The sequence below is a fragment of the Gopherus flavomarginatus genome, chromosome 9 (genome assembly GCF_025201925.1).
Source record: "Gopherus flavomarginatus isolate rGopFla2 chromosome 9, rGopFla2.mat.asm, whole genome shotgun sequence".
In the NCBI taxonomy this organism is placed as follows: Eukaryota; Metazoa; Chordata; order Testudines; family Testudinidae; genus Gopherus; species Gopherus flavomarginatus.
The window spans coordinates 13,206,656-13,222,182 of NC_066625.1; the positions used below are offsets into that span (position 1 = coordinate 13,206,656).

At 42.5% G+C, this 15,527-nt stretch overlaps 1 protein-coding gene across 5 annotated transcripts in view; it reads left to right on the top strand.

Moving 5' to 3' along the window:
* Positions 1-15,527, top strand: part of C9H7orf50 (chromosome 9 C7orf50 homolog) — a 202,070-nt gene that overhangs the window by 171,137 nt on the left and 15,406 nt on the right. For 4 of the 5 annotated variants that reach the window (XM_050966368.1, XM_050966371.1, XM_050966370.1 and 1 more), the window contains exon 4: positions 14,692-14,787. The exons of the other annotated variant lie outside the window; for it this stretch is intronic. In XM_050966368.1, the coding sequence (XP_050822325.1) occupies positions 14,692-14,787 (96 nt within the window). The remainder of the gene's footprint in view (positions 1-14,691; positions 14,788-15,527) is intronic. 5 annotated transcript variants of the gene reach the window in all.

The following is a 15,527-nucleotide window of genomic DNA, read 5'->3' on the forward strand; positions in this document are numbered from 1 at the left end:
GGAATATTGTGCAGCTGTTGTACAACTGTTGTTTTAGAAGGATTAGTAACTACATGATGGAGTAGCTGCTCTTTCCATTTGTGGTATAACATGTTTTGCTGCAGTGCTGCAGACACATTAACATCTACACTCCTTGTTTTTTGGGCTCATGTCTTATGTATATCTTTTTTCTTTGCCCCTAAATACACTGGCAGTGAATCAATAGTTCAGGCTGTGCCTCAGGGAGGATTCACCAAGAGGGAGGGCCAGATGCTTTAATCTGCAAGTTGCCACTCAGGGTACAGTTAGACAGCACCGAAAAAAAAAAAAAATTCAGCAAACGTCAGAGTCCTGGTCAACTGACTCCGGCTCTCACTATGGAGACAAGCCTTGTGGATGGGAGAGGAGAGAGTGGTAGATGTGGTGTATTTTGACTTTAGTAAAGTTTTTGATACTGTCTCACATGACTGTCTCATAAACTAGGGAAATGCAACCTACACGTCACTACTGTAAAGTGGGTACAGAACTGGTTGGAAAATCATTCCCAGAGAGTAGTTATCAGTGGTTCATAGTCAAGCTGGAAGGGCATAATGAGTGGGGTCTCGCAGGGATCAGTTCTAGGTCTGGTTCTGTTCAATATCTTCATCAATGATTTAGATAATGGCATAGAGAGTACACTTAAAAAGTTTGTGGACGATACCAAGCTGGAAGTGGTTGCAAGTGCTTTGGAGGATAGGATGAAAATTCAAAATGATCTGGACAAACTGGAGAAATGGTCTGAAATAAAAAGGATGAAATTCAATAAGCACAAATACAAAGTACTTCACTTAGGAACAGTCAATTGCACACACACAAAATGGGAAATGACTGCCTAGGAAGGAGTACTGCGGAAAGGGATCTGGGGGTCATAATGGATCACAAGCTCAATATGAGTCAACAGTGTAACACTATTTCAAAAAAAGCAGATATTTTGGGATGTATTAGTAGGAGTTGTAAGCAAGATACGAGAAGTAATTCTTCTGCTCTACTCTGCACTGATACAGCCTTAACCGGAGTATTGTGTCCAGTTTTGGGCACCAGTTTCAGGAAAGATGTGGACAAATTGGAGAAAGTCCAGAGAAGAGCAACAAAAAATATTAAAGATCTAGAAAACATGACCTATGAGGAAAGATTGAAAAAATTGGGTTTGTTTAATCTGGAGAAGAGAAGACTGAAAGGGGACATAATAGTTTTCAAGTACATAAAAGGTTGTTACAAGGAGGAGGGAGAAAAATTGTTCTGAGGATAGGACAAGAAGCAATGGGCTTAAATTGCAGAAAAGGCGGTTTAGGGTGGACATTAGGAGAAACTTCTTGTCAGGGTGGTTAAGCTCTGGAATAAGTTGCCTAGGCAGGTTGTGGAATTTCCATCATTGGAGATTTTTAAGAGCAGGTTAGACAAACACCTGTCAGGGATGGTTTAGATAATAGTTAGTCCTGCCATGAGTGCAGGGGACTAGACTAGATCAGTGGTTCTCAACCAGGGGTCCAGGGGCCGTGAGCAGGTTTCAGGGAGTCCTCCAGGCATGGCCAGCATTAGACTCTGTGGGGCCTAGGGCAAAAAGCTGTAGCCCCACTGCCTGGGGCTGAAGCCTGGGGCCCTGAGCCCTGCCACTTGGAGCGGAAGCCAAAGCCTAAGTAAGTTAACTTTGCAGAGACCCTGTGGCATGGGGCCCAAGACAGTTTCTCTGCTTGCTAACCCCTACTGCTGGCCCTGGCTTTTAAATGCAGAAAACTAGTTGTTGTAGCATGGGTGGGCCGTGGGGTTTTTATAGCAGTGGTCCCCAGCGTGGTGCCCATGGGTGCCATGGCGCCCGCCAGAGCATGTATGTGCGCCCGCGTACTGGCCGGTGGACAGGCATCCACCGAAATGCCACTGAAAAGTGGCGTCACCAAGAGGCGTTGCCGCCAAAATGCCACTGATTTTCGGCAGCGACGCCTCTTGACGTTACCGCTTCTCGGTGAAATTTTGGCAGATGCTTGTCCACCGGCCATGGTCCTGGGTGGCTCGTCGTCCGGCGCCTGCCACTCGGAAAAGGTTGGAGACCACTGTTTTATAGCATGTTGTGGGGGCCTCAGAAAGAAAAAGGTTGAGAACCCCTGGACTAGATGACCGCTTGAGGTCCCTTCCAGTCCTATGATTCTATGATAAAACATATCAATGTAAATGTTCCCACTTGAGCTGAAGACCCGGCTCTCAACCCTGACGAAGAGGAAAGGTCTCAGGACCTGGGCAAAACCAGCTCTTTCCCTTCACTGTCCAGGCTACACCTCCTTCCTATCCAGCACCACTCACTCTGGGAGCTGTGCAGGCCCCTTCCTGCTCCTCTCCAGCCCAACAGAAGTGGCAGCTACTTTGTGCTGCCCAAAGCCTCAACTCCTACTGGATTTTCCACTGCCCAGCACCTGCACAAAAGTCTGCATTGATACAGATCTAGCGATGACACTGGCCCTGGTATCGTGTTATGTTTGTGTCAGTTACATCTTTGGGATCAATATCGTGAACTTTTGTGATGCATGGGAACCTTTTAGTTTTCTTTTTAATTAGTTTCATTTTTGTATTGTGTCGTACTGAAAAATAAACAAACCATCATGGGCTGCATCCTACAGAACCCCAGTGAGAAAAAAAATCTGAGTAATTAGGTAAATCCACCGAGTCTCTTTGAGTTTCACCGTGGGCTTTGTAAGGAACCAGTGCTATCAAAATTTAGACCTTTTCCTGACCTTTTTCTCTGGTGCTGAGCAAAGGAGCTTTCTGCTTCAGATGATCTAATTTAATCCAGGATGCTCAACGTTAAGGATCTGGTGAAATGGCCTCTCTTGCCACTCCTCCAGGCAGCAAGGTTATTTTGAAGATAATGCCATTTGGTTTGACCTGCTGTTGAGAGGTGAAATTGAATATAAAGCCCCAAACATGTTATTTCAACAGGTGTCTATATAAATCCTGATGCTGAGGCTAGTTCAGTCAGTCCCTTTATCTGAAGGGAAATTTGCTATCAGACGAAAACTAAATCCAACAAACTGGTGTTTTTGTGCTGTTTTGTTCCCCCATATTATTAGTTACTGCTTAATTGGAAAAATTGAAACCAAAAGTAAGAACTGTAAGCAGTTCTGTGCTATTGTCAGATATCTATTTTTATCAAGGATCCCGTGAATTACCTCAACCACACCTATAACATTCTGGACACTGAGGAGGACTTCCAGGTAGGCAAAATCATATAATCAAAAATCTCAGCCATCTCATCGTACCAGGTTGTCCCCTCTCTTTCTATATGGTGTTTCAATAAGGCACATGTCAAGTATTTTGGATGTTAAGAGTGATAATGTCAGAAGAGAAACCCGATTGAACTCATTAGATGAATTTCCAACTTGAAATAGACACACATATGGGAATTACAGTCCTGTTTTTAGTAGCATCATGTCCTGAAAAGAAAAGACAAAATGCTGAAGGTGAAAATGGTTACTCTGTAACTGCCCCCTGACAAATGACTGACCCATCTCATAGCTCTGTATTTTTGTGGACTGGGTCTACAGTCTTGGGCAACTGAGTCTACTTTAAGCTATGGTAATACTAGTAAAAGAATGAGGAATAATATGACTGGTGCTGAATTAGTTTAGGGAGAAAATAAGAATCCCTCCCTACCTCCAAAGAATACAACCAAACCTTTGCTCATTTCCAGAAGCAAGTAAGAGAATTGCCTGAAATATGGGGTTAGCTCCCTCAAATGCACACACGTGTCTCCCGTCTCCTCTCCCCGCCACCCCCCTTCCGCTCGTCCCCCCAACATTTTCTAATTATGAGTCTCTGAGCTTTTGGGTTCTAGCTGGAACAGGAAGCAGAAGTTCTGAGATCTTGCAGTTGTTCTGCGATATTTCCAACGCAGTCAGAAGAAAGAAGCATCAGAACCTCACCTGTTGTGAGATTTTCCAGTCAAATTGTGTAGGCGTCAGGGGTTCATCTCATTCATACAAGGTTCAGAGAAGCAGTCAGACTTCTGGACATTTATCTGAACCAAACCTTTTAAGATACAGTTGTTAATATTCTTTTCGATAACACCAATCTACCTTTTATCTGGAGCAGGTTTGGATTAGCTCACTGAACCATTTGCTTAGCCTTAATGTACATCTTAAGAAAGAAAGGGAAAAGCTGCAGAGGCTGTTGCCCCTGTTAAGTTTCTGTCAGAATCAGTAGCTGTTGTTGCATCTTGCTAAATCTGCTCATCATCCTATTTAGTTTATGGCTCAAGCAAGAGACTTCTTCTTATAATCTCCATAATCATAAATGGTCACTCAATTTACAAAAAGGGAGAAATAGAATAAGAAACTCTAATCCTGCTTTACAGTTTGTAATCAATTCCTGCTCCTCTCTGGAACTTTGATTTATTTTATGGAGGGTCACAACTACAAATCTCAAAGCATATTTCAGTAAAAGCTACAGAGCAATTTACTTTGAAACTCACCCCCCGCCTCCCTGGACTCCTACTCTTATGTCTGTGTGAAGCAAAGCTGTCAAAATATTTACACAATCTTTTGGTTCAAACATTCTCTTTGGGGAAAATACTATATTTAATAGTATCATTAACACAAAATCTTAAGTCCCTTGGATATGACATCTATTGAGTCCAGGATCAACCGTGAAAATTATAATATAGCCAACTACCCACCATTAAGTGGATTTCTGTTACAATTTTTAATAATAATGTCCTCCATCTCCATCAAGACAAAAACAATGATGCTTTTCCATAGAACATTCCATAGGTTTTTACAGCAGAAACCTTGTAAAATTAACCTGACTTGAAAAGTTTCAATGTTGCTTACAGGGTTCTAAATAGTATAGTGAAACTGACGAGAATCTTGTTAATTTCACTTTTTTGCTGCTTAGCAAGAGCAGGAGCAGAAGCACTGGAGTGGTCTGTCTGCAGATTAGGTAAAACAATACTACATCAGTTCATGTTTTCAGGATTATCTTCATAATTATTAAGGAGTTTACTTTAAAACCTCCATGCTTGCCAAAGAAGGCTTCCCATTCACTGCTGGTGAATGCAATTTTTCAAGCCCTAGTTTACTTGTATTTTTTTCACTTCAGTAAGGTCTTAAAAGCTCATCATAAGTCTTCTCAGATAAAATATAATGGTTGTAAAAATGTATTAACAATGAGGTTGACCATCTTGCAGTAAGTGCTTCCTCAAAGGGGGGGAAATATATTACAGGTGTTAAACCCAGAAATACTTTGACCAGAAGATTTTGTTTCTCTGCCTAATTCTCTTTCCTGTCAAGAAACTGCTTAATTTTCAAACTTAATTCCAAAAATTGAATGCATCCTTTCTTAATGACTCTCATTTCCAGCAAAATGTAATTTGGCATAAATGAATTTTCTTGGCAATTTATTACAGTATATTGAATGTAGTCATTAGATACGTTTGCTAGTTGACTTCCGTATTCCATCTGCTTTATATACTATCCAATAAGGGTGAAGTCACAAAAGACATAGGTGCCTAACTGCCACTTTAGAAGCCTAAATCCCAGAATTAGGCACCTCTGGGATTCACAAAAATCCTGCTCAGCTGCTACATAACCCTAAAATCGCTCATTGCCTGAATTTTTTCAAAGTTCCCTCTGCACATTAGTGCTGCAGCCCCACACCTAAGCCCCAGAGCAGTGTATGAACTGGAGGAAGATAGGCATTCCTCCAGCTAGCTTGCCTTCATTGCCCGATTCGGTATGCATTCTCAGACCTCGCATACCATATCAGGCCCCTGTAGCTCAGAGTACACAAAATGGGGAGGGGTCAGAGGGAGAGGAGGCCCTCCCTCATAATGTTTAGCTAAGTAGTTAGGGTACTTACCTGGGATGTGGGAGACCACAGGTTCAAATCTCCCCTCTACCTGCAATGGAGAAGGGATTTGAACTGGGGTCTGCCACCTCTCAAATGAGTGCCATAGCCACTGGGGTCTGAGATATTCTGATGTGGGACGCTCTCAGTCTCTTCTGTTGAAACCGTTCCACTGTGGGTATTTAATGAAAGACTCATTGGACCAGAGAGAGAAAGCAAGCATGAAGATGACTCTGGAGGGTGGTAGTTAAAGCACTCATATGGAAGGTGGGCGACCCAGGATCTAGCTCGGCTGCCCCAAATGAATTTTTTAATTGAAAAAGTGAAAAGACCTTTATTAAAAAAGATATCATAGGTGCAGAAACAAAAGATATATGCAGTATGAGGCCAACCTACATTGGGACTGATCCTGCAAGTTACTGGGCACCTCAATTCCAACTGAAGTTATGGGTGCTGAGCTCCTCATAGGATCACCTGTGTCTAATCATACAACATGAAGAAAACATAGGATACTTCTCGTTTTTCAAGTCACTATAAAAACAGAGTAATAAAAACTGACTGGAATACCCTTCTCCAAGATAACAAGCATTATTATCAGTGCATTATTATTATCACTGTAACTCAGGAAAATGCTTAAAGTCAGTTAATATTACAGATTGGTGTCATATGCAAAACCTACCAAAATATCCTAGCTATTGGTTATTATTCCTTGATACTAGATTTTATAGATCTGTCCAATTTTATTCACATGAGATCTCATTCGGGTTTTTATTTATGATGCCTATTCAAGATCCACGGAGCACAACTGTTACATCCTAGTCTCCAGAGCTGATACACTATGGGCCCTCCACATCTTTGGTTGTGAAGGTTTTTTGCAGGACAGGTATTGTAGACCAGATTGTTTTCTATTTATTCTAGCACGCACCTTTTATCCCCTACCCACCTTTCTCCACTCAAATTAGTTTTGCTCTTGACGTGAGAGAAACATAGTGGAATTTGTGCATGATTTCATATCTTTTTGTCACAAAATATGAGACAAACTTTTAAAGAATAAACAATTCTCTCTGGCTCCTAGGAAGTGTGAAGACTTCTCAGCCAAAACCCAAACATTGAAAATATAATGGAAAGTAGCTTCCTAGCTGCAGGGAAGAGTCTAGGCTAGTTGAACAAAGCCAAAATTAAAATGTAAAATGCAGCTGACAGTGATTATTAATCAGTTAGCTCCAGGGAGCCATCATGACCTCCTGGCCAAAGTTAAAATAACAAGACATGTTTTTTAAAAAATAAAACAAGATGCTTAATCAAATTAGACTTCCGCTTCGCACATTCATTATTAATATAATGATGCCAAAAAGTAAAAGTTGTTTCTTTTAGATGAATAAAATGAAATTGGAATGGGAGCCATCCAAAGGAAGCAGTAATTGGTGAATCAATTTCCCCAAGCATAAATTGTTGGGGCAGAAATCTAATCTCAGCTGCACCGTGCCTATCACAAGATATTAGGGAGAAAATTTGATGCTGTCCTGAACACTCATGCCCCAGTACAGAAGAAGATTTTGCCAGGTATGTGGCATTGCATGCCAATAACAGCAGAAACGGTAAGATCTGAGAGAGGGCTCTCAGAATCAGGTACATTTAGATTATTCTTTATTGGCAATTGTGTTTGTCAGCTTTAAGAAATCTGTCTTTACAAACAGTAGGGTGAATTACTGATCTCCAAGTGGAGTCTAAGTTATTAGTTATGAACGATAAAAGCCTAAATGGCTTAGAACTGGTCTACCTGAGTAGTCACCTCTCTCCTCATTCCATACTGCCACAGCTGTGGTCAGTAGGGAGGACCTGACTCCCCCCTCATTATGTAAGAGATAGGGCGGATGGCCGGTCGCTCTCTGTGAAGGCCCTGAGATTCTGGAGCTTCCTTCCACCCTTAGCCCAAGATAGCCCAAATTTGGTGATCCTTTAGGCATGGTGTAAAAACTATCTGTTCAACTGGGTTTTTGGAGAGGGCTGAGAGCATGCTTCCCATAGTGATGAAAGGGGTAGAAAGGAGTTTCTGTAAGTGTGAAAGGGAGTCACTTCTGTAAAGTGATTCTATAATGCTGCTGGGATTTATTGTGATGTTAGGGTGTCTAAAGCCTTGGATAGACTTTTTTATTTTTTTCTATGCACTTTGTTTATTTATATTTTAAAATATCTCCAGTTATCTATCAACAATTAGAATAGTGACCATGGACCTATTCAAAAAATAAAAATCCCAGAAACTTCAGAGCTGCCCAAGTGTCTAAGGATTGTATCAGTATTGATAAATATCAGTTCTCCTACCTATTCCCAGAAGAAATCACTCATATCAAGGGTTAGAGGCTGGAACTGGAGATGAGGACTACTTTGTAGCTTGGTGGCAATAAAAGTCTGATAGCTCATTACTAAGGTGGGAGTAATGCCACAATACACAAACCAAAGCTATATTAAAAACATCTGGTCAAAAAGAAACACTAAATTTTCAACAGTGTTGTTGATTAAGGGCTCAGCTGGGTACACACCTCTTTATGGTGCCAGCTGCACCCTACCTATTGCTGTCAAATAGCTCATAGGGAGATGATGATAAACTTCCAGTGAAATCTATCAAGCCATAAATTGATACTTCGGCATCCTAGCTACATCAAAGCAAAATCACACATCCAGAGCTTCAGAGTCCAAATTCTTCTCCAAGTTGTTCATTCCTGTTTCCCTTCTCAGGAAGTTTCATTGATGAATTTTCGTCCTTGAGTTTAATGTTTTTTCTTCTGACAACACTTTCAGATTCACTAGGCACAAAAACATGACCTCAGTATTTCCTAAGCAAAAGTTATAATTGGTTGATATTCTTAACCACTGCAAGTTTTTCTGCTCAAAGTAGCAAGGCTCAGATGACTATATATTTTATCTTTTAATGAATGTTTGACTTGTTCATAACAGCTTCTAGTAGATTCTCTCATTCCCCCCTACACTATTCCCACCCTACACACTCTCTAACTGTAATCGCTTCAAGTCAGATCCTGCACCACTGAAATCATGGGAGATTTAAAACTGATATAATTTGAGTATGATCAGGACCTTTGGATATACCTCTATCTTTTATCCACTCTGGTACATGTCCTTTTACAGATTTGCAGAAATACCCAGTGAAGTTGATCATATTCCAGACTGATGGGAACCTCTTGACCTTCTGATTGGAAAATCACTAGTTGTCAAACTATTGTTCTCACAGATGGTGATTGTAATCTTATCAGATTATAAGGGCTGCTCAGATCCCTCCATTTGACTGTCAAATTTTGTGGACATCTTAAATCTGTCTTCCAGAGAGTACTAGATAACATCTTATCCAATATAATACTTAGGGCTAAATCCACAAAGGGACTTTAGGCACAGTCTTGTAATGCCCAACATTTAGGCACCCTGCCAGCCAGTGGAATTCACAGCCCTGAGTTAGGTGCCCAGGCTCCCTATATATTGTATAGGATGAGATAAGCACCAAAAAATAGGATTCACAGAAGCCAGCAAGCTGAATGGGGAACTGTTTAAACTAACCAATAGGAAATGCCAAGAAGAGATGGAGATCTAAGCTCCACCCCTCAAAGGGACTTTGGTGCCTTACTCTGCCCCAGCCTCTGTTCAGGATCGACAATCATGAATGCTCCTGGAGTTAGGTGCCTAAACCAGGTCAGCCCTTCCTCATGAAAAAATGCAGGAAAAGGTGCTGGTGCCCCCCTACCGCCTTATATACAATAGCCCAGTTGTTAAGGCAGGATGAGGGAGATCCAGATTCAAATCCCCACTTGATCTGGAGCAGGGATTTGAACCCACTAGTGGTGCGGGGAAGGAAACGACACCTAGTTTGACAAACTTACCAGAGCTTAGGTGCCAAGCAGCTTAGCAGAATCAGGACTTAGGCAGCTTTGTGTGTGCCCATTGACAGAAGTTTTGGCGCCAGGGTGACTTTACCAGTGGAAACTTAAATTCCCACAGAATTAGCACCAGAGACTTTACCAGTGGAAAATTAAGTTCCACAGCAGCTGGGCAGAGGTTTTGAGAGACTAAATTTTGGACTTTGCCACTGAAGTGTCAGTTAAGTGCCTAAGTCCCTTTGTGGATATAGCCCTAAAGCCTTAAAAGAGACCACACCATCTTGATTTAAAAATTATTGAAGTGGAGAAATGAAGGAAGAAAACAGAGTTAATATTTGAGCACCTGGAGTCAGTCCAGACCCAGTACAGTATGTGGTTTAAAACAATTTTTTTTTTCAGTTTTGCTCTTATGTGCAAAGCTGCTACATCATTTCTCCTCTGGATCCCAAACTAGCTAGGGGGAAAAAAAGGCTAACAAAAAGTTTTAGAACATAAAGTGAAACCAACCACCCAAAAAACTCTGGTTAGTTAGAAACTGCCAAAAGAAGCCGTCAGTCCCAGACAAGCTAGGTATCAGACACCACCAGGAGTATTTTAATACAGGAATCAGATAGTTTGTAACATTGTGGTAATATGCAGGGGAAAGGTGCGGGGGAGAAAACGAGACCTTATTATGCTTTTCCTGAGGCTGGTAATGTATCCTTCATCTGATCATTATAAAGTATTTGTATAAATGAGACATTACTGGCAGCATTTGTAAATGATCTTGCTTGCAGTTGGCTTTTTGAGTTATATTCATGCCAACAAAGGGGCCCCCTTCCTTCCTCACTCACACACATCCCCCAAAATGTTCTTCATGGGAGGGAAAGAATGTTAGTTATTTTCTTCTCTTCTCTCCCATTACTGTACACGCTGTCACTGCTGCTCTTGGCAATCAGGGTGATCAGAATTATGTGTAGAAAAAGATTGACATCTGGACAGAAAGACTTCAGCACATCATCCAGGTAGTTTATTGCAGCATATTCATCCCAGGATGCAGATAAGACAGGCAAAATTCTGAAGGGCTTTTGTGGAATAAAAGAGAATACATTGGGAAAGAAGAAAATGGATTATACTTTTTTCTTGTGAGACTGTTCTACTCCCATCTTTTCTCCTGTTCATATATGTAGGCAAAGTACATTGACAGTGTGTTAGAAATCGTACAAATCACCTTTGGTCTTTGATGCCTACCAGCTGGCTCTTCTTTGTTGCTACAGGAAGGAACACATTAAGTTCTCAACATCACTACTACTACTAGCTACATTTTTAGAGTCAAAACATAATATTTTGCAGTCTCACTAATACCAGTAACTCAATAGATGCACTATCAAGGGATCTATTCAAAATCAACTACAAACCTTCCCAGTATAATGCTGCTTGTGACATCTTGAATGAAAAGTAACAAAAAATACTAGAAGAGGCAGAATGGTCCAATGGGCAGGGTATTAACTCAGGGCTTGGCTACACTGAAAACTCCCGTGGCAGCGCTTTGAAGTGCAAGTGTGGTCGCAGCGCCAGCACTGGGAGAGAGCTCTCCCAGCACTGCACGTGCTCCACCTTCCCGTGGGGATTAGCTTGCAGCGCTGGGAGCCGCGCTCCCAGCGCTGGGGCACTGTTTACACTGGTGCTTTGCAGCGCTGTAACTAAAGCGCCAGTGTGGCCAAGGCCTCAGATTCAGTAGACACATGGGTTCTGTTCTTGGTTCTGTCACTGACGTGCTGTGATTTTTGAGTCTTCATGTCAACACTCTGGGCCAATTTCCTTTCCCATTCTTGATCTGTTTTATCTATTTAGACTATAAGTTTTTCAAGGTAAAGATTGTCTCTCACTGTTTATTTGTACAGTGCCTAGAACAATGGGCCCCAGTCTTGTTTGGAGTTCCTAGATGCAACTGTAATATAAAGAATTAATAATACTATCAATGAAAATATACAGTAGAACCCCATTTATCTGACCCTTCATTATCTGGCTCTCCATATAAACCGAACAACTAGCACACACATGTCCAAAAGTAGGCGATCACTCCTGTGGCTGCTAGATGGCTCTGCAAGCTCGCACTTTCCCGCTCTCCAGATTATCCACATTTTTGATTATCCGGGTTTGATTGATGCACATTTTATCTTTCTACAGACATGTTCTTTGCTTCAAGGCATTTCAGGATCATGTTCTTTGCTTCAAGGCATTTCAGGATCTTCCTTTTACTGTATAATGTTTTCTGTAGAGATTTCTGGCCCCTAGTTCAGTCTCCTGTGCAGGTACCGCCTGCCCTTTTACTAGACACCAGGGCAGAAATGACATATTAGAAGAAGCACTTTTGACAGCTTTGTTGTTTCTTTTTTTCACTGTGCTTTTTACCTTGCTGCTAAAAGAAAAAAAAAAAGTATCCGTAACCTTTTTTTTTCTCCCCCCGCACAGATCTCTAGCCAGTATTCTGTGTCTGAACCAGATGGAAGAACATATTAAAAGTTGCTTTTAAAACCACAGATAGAGCAGTGTTGCCAGTATAGCTGTTCTGCCAAAAACATGGTCTTGATTCTAGGATCTGCTGACAATTTCAAAAAATTCTCTTCTGGCAAGAGAGCCCAACAGTGACATTTTTTCTTTCAATCATCCGAACAATATGGAGAAACCTTATCTGGGACATAATTTAATATATCCATCTATTTTTGCAAACATTGGATTTGAGAATAGCAATGTATGCACATTCACTTTCCCAAAAATGGCCAAAACAAAATCATTCCGAATGTAAGAAAAATTACTAGTACAATAAATAAATTTGACACATTTGTGTCTGTTCTTCTACCTCACCTATGTGATTCCTACATTTTCAAAGTATTGTTTACGATTTTACAACATGGTCCTTGTGACATTTTGGGCTCCACCCAGCAGGCCAGTATGAGGTTTGGTCACCATCATCCTTGTAACCCTGGGTGTCTTGTGGCTATGCAGTTTTGGACCCAAACAGCCTGCCAGCAACCCACAAGCCTCACCGTGACTTTGCCCAACCTGGTTACTCCTTGCAGTCTGACCTTAGTACCAGGGCTGGTTCAAGGATGTTTCGCACCCTAGGCGAAACTTCCACCTTGCACCCTCCCCCGTCCCCGAGCTCCCGCCCTGAGGAGCCCCCCCGCGGCAGCTCCCCCGCTCTGCCCTGAGGAGCCCCCCCCACGGCAGCTCCTCCCCCTGCCCTGAGGTGCCCCCCCTGCAGTAGCTCCCCACCCGCCACCTTGAGGCACCCCCCTCCGCCCCAGCTCACTCCTGCCCCGCCTGCTCCCCGAGCACGCCGTGGCTGCTTCACTTCTCCCACCTCCCAGACTTGCGGGGCCAATCAGCTTAGGTGCTGCAAGCCTGGGAGGCGGGAGAAGTGAAGCAGCCACGGTGTGCTCAGGGAGGAGGCGGGGCAGGGGTGCTCAGGGAGGAGCGCAGGGAGGGCCGCCCCCCCACTTTACTTGCTGCAGGCGGCCCTCCCTGCGCTCCCCTGCCCCAGCTCCCTCTGCCTAAATGCCGGCAGCGACCGGGGTGGCCGAAGATCCGGCCACCGCAGTCGCTGCCAAAGAAAATGCTACTCCCCAAATGCCAGCGCCCTAGGCCACTGCCTAGGTCACCTAAATGGTTGCACCAGCCCTGCTTAGTACCCTTCCAACCCCAAGTTCACCCCCAAATCATCCTACTTCAGGGACTAGTCCGGGGTTTCGCAAACGGATCCCCGCTGCTCCAGGCCAATGGGAGCTGTTGGAAGCGGCATGGGCTGAGGGACTTACTGGCTGCCACTTCCACCAGCTCCCATTGGCCTGGAGCAGCGATCTGCGGCCAGTGGGATCCGCGATCGGCCGGACCTGCGGACAGGGCAGGTAAACAAACCAACCGGCCCACCAAGGGCTTTCTCTACACAAGCAGCGACCTCTGTCTGAGAAACCCTGGACTAGTCCCTCTGACTGGACCCTCACACAGAAAGCAAGAAGGTAAAACATTCCAACCTGTCACCTTTCTCAAAGTACACATTTCACTGAACTTACACAGCATTGATTATTTATAATGAAAGCAAAACAAGTGTATTAACACAAGAGCATGAATTACGTGATACGAAGTAAAACAGATAAAGATAGAAATGGTTACAAGGAAATAAAAATGAAAACACATCTCTAAAAGTCTAAAACTTAATCTAGCAAAATGCAGTCTGTTCAAGATGGTTTCTCTCATCCCCGGTCTCCTTTCCAGCTTTTACTGGCCAGGACCCATCACAGACATCAGATTGCTTGGTTTTGTTGTCTCCTAAGGTAAAGGATAAAGATGGAGTCTCTCTCTGTTCTTTATATCCCCAAAAGGATTGCCTTTCTCTTACAAGTCAGAGAGACCTCCTGGGGATTCAGTCTCCTGTGTCTCTCTGTATACAGGAGCTGTGTTAGTTCTCTGTCTCTTGAGTTTAGGATCAGTATAACCACGGCTGGTTTAGGTCAATAGCTTTGATTTCGGGTAATGTGTAAATTGAGGTAAACCCACATTGGTCTAGGGCAGACCTGCTTATTACATTTCTCTCGGGTAGGCTATCTTGTCTTAAACATTTTCTAGTAACATCACAGAGAGAAAATTCATAATTTCACATATAATATTAACACATGCATTTTATAATGAAATTAATAGCCAATATGGTATTGGCTTTTATGTGATACCTTACACAATACCTTTTGGATAAATACCATGACAACACAGTGTTGTATGTAGTGAGTTGGTTTGGTCAGATGAGAGACATTTACTCCTATGCCAGTAGGCATTAGTGGCTCTTAGGGCACAGTCCTCCACCCAGTTCTTTGAAAATGTATCCATACTTTACATTTTGAATTTATTTTTCAAACATGGCAAACTTGCCTAACGTCAACTCAAAGCTGAACATTCACTGAGATTTCTTCTTATCCCACAGACAATTCCAGTGCCCTCATCCACTTTGCAGAATCTGTACTTCCACAAGCGTCTCCTGTCATTCTCACCCTTCCCTAAGAAGGAGCTGCTCCAGAAGGTGCTGCTCTTTGTGATCTGGATACAGGTGGCTTGGTGCTAGCAGTATAAATCATTAAGAAACCAGCTATTGAAAAGAAAAAGACTTTTCACAGTCATGGGGAAGACTCTGAAAATAGTTGAACACAAAATAAATGACCAAACTATGAATAAATAAGACACAAGTATTTTTCCCTTAAATGCTTTCAACATGATGTGGCCTGAGAAAAGGTTAGCAGTGCCAAATGCGCTATATACATTACAAGGGCTGGGACTGCTCAATTAGTCCAAGTACTGTATTGGGCATCTAAATGCTCTTCTTCCACAAAAAATAAACTTTCCCCGAACTCCTCATACCTCCATGCCACCTTAGACAAGTACAGCCAAGCTCTCCAGCTTCCTGGGACTTGCCTGCCACATGTGGCTGACCCATTGGCCTGATGCGTTGGTACAGTAACTCTTTCTCTAATTTATCTGCTGAATTGGTCCTGACATACACACATGCTACCCGCCTCCCAAATGAATGCAATAAGGTAGGAGCTCAAGGAGACACAAATGTGTGGGTATCATTTATATACTGTATACTGTAAACTATTAGTTTGTACAAGTCGCTTTGAAGTGCCAAATGTCTGAGTAAGGATTTAGGAATTTTTAATTAAGTTCATTATAGAAAATATATTTGTGCTTAACTAGGTTAACTCCTTTGCCTTCTAAACAAACAGACTGTGTTCTCCCTACCAGCTGGAAAAGCTCAGATTTGGC